Genomic DNA, 10,071 nt, shown 5'->3' on the forward strand with positions numbered 1-10,071 from the left:
ACTGTTGCATGCTACAGTGGGTGGAAACGTACAGTTGCCTTCACTGTATCGTATGTTTTAAGTCAAATTCTGATATCACACGACAGGCAGAATATAGACACAGACATGCCAAGTATAAAAATTAGATTCAGATTCCTAACCATGCCAACCAAAAAAATGACTGAACTGCCTTGTCTTGCCTAGGTTCAGGCATGCAACTATTAAGTTTATCTATCTAAACAGTATCTTTTACATACTTATGGACAAATACATATAAACACTTACGGTTTTATTATTTTATTACTGCAGTGACCAAAAGCCCCAATCTGGACAAGGCCCCACTGTACTAGGCTCTGCAAACACATATAGATTTAGCCCATAAATATGCCTAAAAGTCTAAAAGTAATAGGCAATTCACAGCAGGAAGAATCTTTGAAATATACTGAAATCAAAATACTATTACAACTTTGTGTTTTCATCCAAAGATTTCAAAGCATTTTTACCCAGACAGACAAGAATCATCACCATCACTTTACAAATAGGGAAACTGAGGCCCAAGGTGGCATAGAAATTTTCTCAAAGTAAAAAAAAAAGTTAGTGGAAGAGGTAGCAACAGAATTGAAGTCTCTTGGTCTCTCTTTTTAACCACTAGACCACGTGGTCACCTATGATTCATCGTTTTTAAAAAACAGTTTTACTAAACCAACCATCCCAATACTCAAAAAAATCAAGTACCAGGACAGAGCTGTAACTCTAAGAGGTTTTTAGTTTTAAAAGTTTTCAACTAACAGCAGTGTCATTTAAAAGTTTTTAGAATGACAATCCCCTACTTCAATCCTCTTAATTCTTTGTATTAGGGGTTAAATGAGATGGGTACCCTTATAGCGGCTCAATATGTGGTTGGCATCTAATATGGAATTTATCCCATACACTGAACAATACAGTCACTGGATAAAGATTCCATTTTTGTGTTGAAGTAGTAAAGGAGTAAAGGTTTTAGTTTGTTTCCCTTGACCAACAGGGGAACGCATAGCAGGGTGGCTATTTTGCTACCAACTCCACTGAACTGAGAAACAATCTGGCCCTTGGCTATATTGTGCAGGCGGACTTTACCAGTCAAGAAAAAGAGCAAAATCTTATGATCGGGCTGCTTTTTTGTTCTCCAATAAAAGCTTCAAAGAAAAGAATCTGCTCTGCTGATTGACCCATAAATTGTCAGCATCACAAGCTGGATGGCTGGGTAACATGAATTCTTCTATAAGATGTAACTCATAGAAAAGGAAAAACAAAGGGGTAGAGACACTAAGAGCTGGGAAAGCAGCTGTAGAATGAAGTAAATTCTCTCACTAACTGGATGTATTCAGTACCCAAGCACCATAAGTCAGAGCACATCCGCTCACATACCTTACTTCCATTGAGAATCCAATCACTTCCATCCTTTTTTGCATACGTTCGTACACCCTGCAAATCACTAAAATTGATTGGCGAGAAAAGAAAGTTATTTAAGAGAACAATCCAGCAGTGGCATGAAGTTCACATTTAAAAAATAATCCTAGTATAAAATAATGAAGAGCACAGAGCCTACAACTCCTTGTGGATAGTGCTATGGACAACAGTAGTCAAAAGCTAAAATAGGATTCAGGGATGTATTAAAAAGGGTCTAGAGAATATTATGGAAACCACAAGTGTGTTATGTATATGAATGATGAACCTCTGCATCTTCAGTACAGCACATGGTTCTACTTCACTTTCAAAGGGACATACCTGCTCACAGCCGAAGTACCATGTGCACAAATAATATCTATTAGCTCAGCAGCATCTTATGTCGACATGGCCCATCAATTTAGGGCTGCCCCAGAAAGCAGGTATCAGCCGCTCAGCTTGGCACCCTCCACATATAGTTAGAGGTCAGCTTATGGTTCTCAAGCAGAGAGGCTTTTGCTGTTTCTAGGACCAGTGGGGAGACAGTATAGAAGGTGCAGCTCCCTATTGTACTCCCCTCTGCTTAGCAGATTGAAGAGAATGATCCTGAATCAGTAATCTACCCAATAATCCTACTGTCTGCCCTTATACTATATGAATGAGAGTACAGGAAAGAGAACTCTATTCTATACAGGATTCAGGGACAAGGAAATAGGCCCTCTTGCCAAATTCAGACAGCATTATATGGACTAAGTCAAGCCTCCTTTACTGAGTTATTACATTTCACATTAAAGAATGTCCATGCAACAAGTAGGCTAGTGGCAGTTTATGCAGAATCTAAAACAAATACAAAACCCTATTTGTCCTAGGGCTGATGGCAAGATCATGGGTTTGGAACAGGCATCCGGAAATGACAAAGCTGTAAAACAGCAATCTATAATTAAAGGTTATTTCTGTGGTTCTACCTATTCCGGGCTACTGCCTAATCAGTAAAATGGCCATGTAACTATGAAACTCGGAGTTTTTACACAGCGAGATGAGGTAAGCAACATGTATGTAAAGCCCATCTGTTGTCCTTTTCAGCTTACCTGCCAGCCCCAGGTTCTGTCATGGCTATAGCGCCAATACATTTGCCTGCAGACATTTCAGGGATAAACCGTTCAATCTGATCTTTTGAGCCATAGTTTGCGATGTAGGGCATGACAATATCTGAATGAAGGCTGAATCCTGGGCCAGTACAATTAACATACATCCTTGAAGAGAAAAGAATAAAAGCAAACTTTAGAAGAAAGTGTGACAGTGATTGATCTATTGAATTTTAAAACCAGAGAACCCAAACTGAAAGAAATGTACACTAAAAGCTGTCAAAATGACACACACAATTTTAACTTGTTACATCCATGTTCTTATTTATTTATAGAATGTACTTTCACTGTCAGACTATTGGATCACCCACCAGTCTAAAGAGAACATATCCCCTCCTCTCCCGGCAGTCCTAAATATATAATACTATGATATTTATTATTTAAAAAAAAATCATCTGAAATATCTAAAGTAGGGGGTACTTATGCATGTATCACTTCTGTGGAAGGAAAAGACTATTACTGTCTGTGAACACACTCTCCTTACAATAGGAATCAGGAAATCAGATGAACAAATACAATCTTATAACGGTACAAATTTGATTCTTGCTGCAGTGTCTTGTACTTACTGCTCTTCCCAGACCACTGCTGAAGAGAGCAGATCCCCTCCAATGCCACCATGTTTTTCCGATATATTGACACCGAGCAGTCCCTGTTGTCCAGCTTTTTCCCAGAGCTCCCTGCTCACCTGGCCAGCCTTCTCCCATCTGCAAATGATACAGGAACGAGAAGTTAGTGGAATTCCCCTCCTACTATTTGTGATTTGCCACAGCTGCTGCTTTACACCATAAAATCTGCTACCAAGTTTCAGTGCTTAAGAATAAGACTTTCAGTCTCAGAAACCAACCTACAACACATGAGGTAACATAAAACAGGCATGTGTATTTTGCCAGCTGGGGAGAGGTAGGCAACTTGGACTCATGCAACGTACTTAGGATCTGTAGTCTCCAAGTCTATGCATTAATGATTAAGTTGCCACCACAGAATTACATGCAGTATGGTAGGTGGTAAAAAGCTAATTTCTGCTTCCAATGTATAACCTGCAATTTCCTTAACTTTTATACCTGATAAATTTGTGAACACTACCAAAGATGAGTTGATTTTTGTGGTACTTTGGTAAACTGACAGCAGAAGAGCTTCTGGTGATAGTCCTTAGATTTTAACTCGGAAGGAGAATTAGAGACTCATGGCAGAAATTCCCTATCTGTGGATCTTTCTCACTCAGGCTGTCTGCTAGAGCCAGAGTTGGATGGCCTTCAGGATGCAGTGCAAGGCTCATCTTTTCAGCCACACAGACTAGTTTGGAGGCCTTTTATCAGCTGCAACTGAAATGGATGTAAAGTGTATGCAACAGACACTTCACCGAGCAATCAATTTGAGAAAATACTAGAAGAAATATCAAAGAAACAGAGCTTTGCAATAGCAAGATATATTACACTATAAAACACTGCATGTGCTAGAAGACTTAATGAGATCCACACCTTCCTACTTCTTTGGAAGATACTTTTCCTTGGATTATTAGCTTATATTTGAAGGATGAATCCATCTTCATTGAGAGCACATACATGAATCCTTAGAGCAGAGGTCTCCAAACTGTGAGGCACGGAGGAATGTTCAGGGGTGTGTGGCAGGGTGGGGCCAGGGAGGGAGTGCCACCCAGCCCCACTCTGCCCCAGCCCCACCCCTGGCCCTGGCCCCTAGCTCCCGGCTGCTACCCAGTGCCCAGCCATGGCTATGGCTCCTGGCCACAGCCCCCAACCGCGACTCCACTCCAGACCCCAGCCTCAGCCCCCAGCCCTAACTCCAGCCCCAGGCCCTGGCCCCCGGCCCGGCCGCAGCCCCACTCCAAGCTGCGGCTCGCAACCACGGCTCTATGAGGAGAGACAGATTACATTATAGGTAAGGGGAGGGGGGGGGTGTGCGCAAGGTAAAAAGTTTGGGGATCACTGCCTGAGAGAGACACGCATGGTTGGGCTGTCCCACTGGCTCTTTATCCAGGCAGTTAAAACTTCTCTTCAATCCCACTCCCACCTCAGATAGCCCATGTAAGTTTCTCTCCCAAACACTCCCTGTGTTTTTCCGTTCACTCCGAACTCCATTCCTTCCAAGCAACATTTGCGATGAGCTCTCATACCTCCAAATCAGCCCTAAAAAAATCATGTCTTCCACAAAGCCTGCGTTTGCCAACATACACACTCACCCCTCCATGTCTGCCCAGCCACTTACTAGGTGTTACCATTACACCCATTTGTTCCTTTACAGTCGGATTTTTCAAAAGCATGTAAATGCTGCAGGCGCACAAGTACAATTGGCCTTATATTCCGGGGGGTGGGGGGAAGGATGTTACTAACTTGAGGTAAAATCCTAGGGAAAACAAGGCAGTAGATAAATTTTACACAAGCTAAAGACTTGTCTTTCCTAGGATTTTACCGTGCATTAGCTAGCTTGAGTTAAGAATGCACTTTTTCCCGCAATGAAGACACAGCCTTTGAAAACCAATAGTCTTAAGTCACTTAGTGTGTGATTAGATGTTGATAGATGTTTGGCTGCATGTGTGTGGTTTCTTTGTGTGCTGCCCCAGCCCTGCGCAGACAGCTGGCATGGCAGACCTCAAGCAAACCAGCCAATGAGCACAAGATCCGTTAAGGGACAAAGGCACCCAGCCAGGCTTATTGTCAACGAAGCCCGGTACTAGTATCCTGCAGACTCCACCAGACCACTAATACATGTATGCCCGTAACAATGGACCAGCTCAGTGAACGGCGGGACTTCCCATTCCTCCCTAGACCAGACAAAGATACTCCCTCTGAGATACATCTTTATACCCCAATACAAACAAGTTAGTACTGCTCCTCTGACATAGTTAGTTACTGCCCTGTGACATGGCTAGCTATTACCCATTACCTTGTACATGTTGGTTCGATCAAAACAGTTTTATTTCGTAGTGTTATCCTGACCTTATCTCTTAGGAGGGGTCAGTGTGTTCCTGTTATCCTCGGGGAATGTTTTTGTGCCATACTTGATATCAGGATGTTCTGGTACCACTTGATATCTGGATATGTTTGTGTGAGTACTTTCTGACTAGCACTTCTTAGGAATGTGTATTTTTGCAATATTAGCCCTGTTACCAAATTCTGCGAGCAGGTCCTGCCTCATACCAGGCCTCTGATACAAGGGCTTATGTCTCAGGCTCTCTTCCTACTCCAAGGTGATTTTGAAAATCTGACACCAAGCTCTTCAGGGCAGAGACTTTGTGTATTAAGAACGTAAAAGTTACCATACTGGGTCAGACCATGGTCCATCTCGCCCAGTATCCAGTCTCTGACAGAAGCCTGTACCAGAGCTTCAGCGGGAATGTACTGAACAGGGCAATTATGGAGTGATCCACACCTGATTTCTACTCCTGGCTTCTGACAGTCAGAGATTTAGGGTTGCCCCTAGCATTGGGTTGCGTCCCTACCCATCTTGGATAATGGCCATTGATGGATCTATCCTCCAGGAACTTATCCAGTTCTTTCTGAACTATGTTACACTTTTGCCCATCACAACATCCCATGTCAGTAAGTTCCACAGGTTAGTTGTGCCTTGTGTAAAAAAAGTACTTTCTTGTTTGCACTAAATCAGCTGCCTATTAATTTCATCAGGTGATGACTGGTTTTTGTATTGTATGAAAGGGTAAATAAAACTTCTCTATACACTTTTTCCACATTCTTCATGATTTTATAGACCTCTATCATACCCCCCTCCCCAGTCGTCCCTTTTCTAAGCTGACTAGTCCTTATCTTTATAGTCTTTCCTCATATGGAAGCCATTCCATACCCTGGATCATCTTTGTTGCCCTTCTCTGAACCTTTTCCAGTTCCACTATATCTTTTTTGAGATGGGGTGACCAGAACTGGATACAGTATTCAAAGTGTGGGTACACCATGAATTTATATAGTGGTATTATATTTTGTCTTATTTTCTATCCCTTTCCTATAGTTACTAATATACTGTTAGCCTTTTTGACCACTACTGCGCGTTGACTGGAAGTTTTCAGAGAACTATCCAAGGTGACTCCAAGATCTCTTTCTTCGGTGGCAACAGCTAATTTAGAATCCATTAAAATCCATAGTTGGGATTATTTTTTCCCCAATGTGCATTACTTTGCACTTAACTTTGAATTTCATATGCCATTTTGTTGTCCAGCCACCCAGTTTTGTGATATCCCTCTAACTCCTCACAGTCTGCTTTGGACTTGAATAATTTTGTATTGTCTGCAAACTTTGCCACTAACTGTTCACCCCCTTTTCCAGATCACCAATTAATTATTACACTACTGGAAAGTGCCACGTGCATCTATAGTTTTACATAAGTAATGAATAATAGCTGAAGGTTACAGGGATTGGCATATAAGTTTTAAAGGGACATTGTCACTTTGAAATCTAGTCAGCTGCAAAAAATAATTAAAGTAGTGTCAGATTCTACACCTGCCATAATTCCAGGGCTATTTTTTTTTTCTTTTTTGTTTGGCTTTACAGACATTTTCCTACTTTATACGTGTTTCTCTTTCCCCTGTTGCTCTGTGAAAAGACCCATGCTAACAACAGAAGGAAACTGACTTTACAGAGAAGGGGAACGTGACTACCCATAAAGCACTCTCAAACATACAAAGTAAATTTTAGAAAAATCTTTCTTCTAATCTCTTTCAGTTAGAGTAGCAATATGTCTTACTTATAACAGTAAGAAGTGAAAATTATTTCAGACACGAGAATGATTTTAAGTTGATGGTGTTTTATAGTCTCTATTTGGTTTGGTTGAATGGCATTGCTCAGTAACTATAAATGGAAGAAGAGAAGCTATATTAAGCCCCCAGGGAAGGGATCATCTTTTTGTTTGTGTTTGTACAGGGCTTATCTCAGTGGGATACTGGTCTATGAGTAAGGCCCCTTGATGCTATGGTAATACAAATAAATAATAATTGGTTGTGAACGTTTGTAGCATTCTCTCTCTCAAGTTTATCTTCTGGAGACTGGGCAGAAACAGAACAATTATTACAGACATAAGAGAGAAGTTCCAGGTGGAGGAGTTGAAGAGAGGAGAGGGAAGGGATGGAATAAATGTGAAAAGGTGAAATATATTAAATTCATCTTTTTATTGTTTGCTTTCCCAGTCCAGAACTAATACAGTTGCTTAAATCTTTAATTGGAAGATGGTCCTTATTGGAGAATGGGACAATATATGGTTTTGTAGACATGCACTGTTGCCCTAGAAAGAACGATCACCATCTCTGAAGTACAGCTACCCTTCTGAGCTAACTGGCTAAATTTAAGTGGAAGAACACCATACCATATTTCATCGCATTACCCTCGCTACCAGAATTAAAAACAACTGTTTGATATTGACGTGCTAAGTCTCAATTATCTTGAAATTAATTCTGAAATGAAACTGCTCTCCTAGATGTAGAATGACAACCATAACTCTTCGCAAAATAATGGGTTTCAAAACCGGAATTTGGACTAGGAGATTACAAAACAAAAATACACTAAGGATCATGCCTGAAACAAGCTAGCTACACCAAATATAGCAATGGAACTGTCAGGGGGATGAATAGATCAGGGGACTGGTAACTGAAATCTTTCATTTCTAGACTGCTGTTCCAGCCCTGGCTGGGAGCAATGCAAAATCATTACCATCTGGTGTCTCGGTTGTGACCTCTAGAAGAGCTAATTTTAGGACTAGTCTACACACAAAATTGCACTAAAATAACAATCTCTTTTAATACACATATTTTGTTATAATGTGCGTGTGTAGACACTTATTTCAACTAAAAGAGTCCTATTTTTACTGAGCTAAAACAGGGTTGTTGTTGTTTTAACCAACTTCATCCTATTTTAATTTAGCTATTAAAACAACAACAACAAGAACCCCACTTTAACTCAGTCAGAATAGAACACTTACTCTGAAGTAAGAGTGCCCACACACAGACTTGCACAGAAATAAAAGATGTGAATTAAAATTAAGTTAGCTGTTTTGGGGCAAGTTTGTGTGTACACCAACCGTTAAGTCCCCTTTTCAGGGGACAGATAGCCACAATATATAAACCAACACAACTAACACCTTTAGACTGTAAACTCTTTGGAGCAGGAGCGGTCTTCTTGTTCTGGGTTTGTACAGTCTCTAGGATCCTGGTCCATGACTGGGATTCCTAGGCACTACTACAATGCAAATAATAAACAGTGATAATACTAAAGCCTAGCAAAGCTAACAAAGAGATTAACTACCTTTTCATCCCTAGAGGCAAGGCAAACGTCTACAGAAGTTTGCATTTTACTGTCTGTGCTGCATTTGCTCCTGCAAATAATGAGCTCCTAGCTAACCAACCTGGCATCCTTTCGTGAGAAATACAGAAAGCACTTTCTTTTGTTTTGCTTTACAAATATAACCATGTACTTTTTTTCTTCCTTCAAACATGTGATGCAGGAGATATGCACACCAAGATATATATTATATACAAGCCTTAATACAATTTTTTAAAAATTAAAATAAACTCCACAGTTTGCTTGTTATATTCAGAACATCATTCCCAGAGAGTTCTGTGAAACAGCCTGGAATTAGTAGGCAACATAAAATATCCAAACCATATCTTACTCTGCATGGTAAGGAAGCACTGCTTCCTGGAAGAATTTCCTCACACTTTCCCTGAAGATATCATGATCCGAAGAGAAGATCCTTCGAGTTCCAATATCCATTAACGTTTTAGCAGAAGATGTTTCTTGACGTACCAACTCATGATTTTCAGTCTGCAGATACCTAAAAAGAGACAGACAGAGCATTTGTAAGGAATGCTACCTAACACTTTTTTAAACAGTGAATGCCCATCTTGGTCAAATACTTGTGGGCACAATGAATGGCACTAGCCTTCCAAAGGAACATAGGAGCAGAAAGGAACTCCTGGGTCATCGAGTACAGTCTCCTGGTATTGCAGGCAAACCAGCATATAATTCTGTTCATAAATTTTCAACGCGGAAGCCTAATAGACATGGACATTTGTCCATTATGCTACTTGACATGATTGACAACCAGAAAAAAAACCCAAGATCGGTACAGCAAGAGGTGTTTCAGGTCAACTTTGACATGCATCCAGCACAGCTGCACAGACAGGCTTGAATGAACCATTCCAAAAAACACACTGACGCAGGGCTAAGGTCCAGCAGCAGTAGTCCCTCACTTTCAAATTCAATCAATACCATCATCCTTCAAAAAACAAAAAAAAAAATACAAATAAAACTAAACAGTGAAACTCTTCTGCTTCTTTTGCCACCCATGCTCAGGGTCTAACTGATCATCCTATCTGGGGTCGGGAAGGAATTTTTCTTGGGGTCAGATTGGCAGAGACCCTGGGGTTTTGGGGTTTTTTTGCCTTCCTCTGCAGCATGGGGCACAGGTCACTTGCAGGTTTAAACTAGTGTAAATGGTGAATTCTCTGTAACTTGAAGTCTTTAAATCATGATTTGAACATGTCAGTAACTCAGCCAGAGGATAGGGG

At 40.8% G+C, this 10,071-nt stretch overlaps 1 protein-coding gene across 1 annotated transcript; it reads right to left on the reverse strand.

The window, feature by feature from the left end:
* Positions 1-1,266: 1,266 nt before the first annotated feature.
* Positions 1,267-9,779, reverse strand: LOC113409552 (long-chain specific acyl-CoA dehydrogenase, mitochondrial-like; the record flags this gene model as incomplete). The annotated part of the gene is made up of 5 exons (XM_026663587.1): positions 1,267-1,450; positions 2,490-2,654; positions 3,113-3,250; positions 9,174-9,335; positions 9,720-9,779. Coding segments are annotated over 5 exons (694 nt in total), but the record flags the coding sequence as incomplete, so codon positions are not given.
* Between the last annotated feature and the right edge of the window lie 292 nt (positions 9,780-10,071).

This window comes from Terrapene carolina, unplaced genomic scaffold (assembly GCF_002925995.2).
Source record: "Terrapene carolina triunguis isolate 2854851 unplaced genomic scaffold, T_m_triunguis-2.0 Scaffold33847, whole genome shotgun sequence".
NCBI lineage: Eukaryota > Metazoa > Chordata > Testudines > Emydidae > Terrapene > Terrapene triunguis.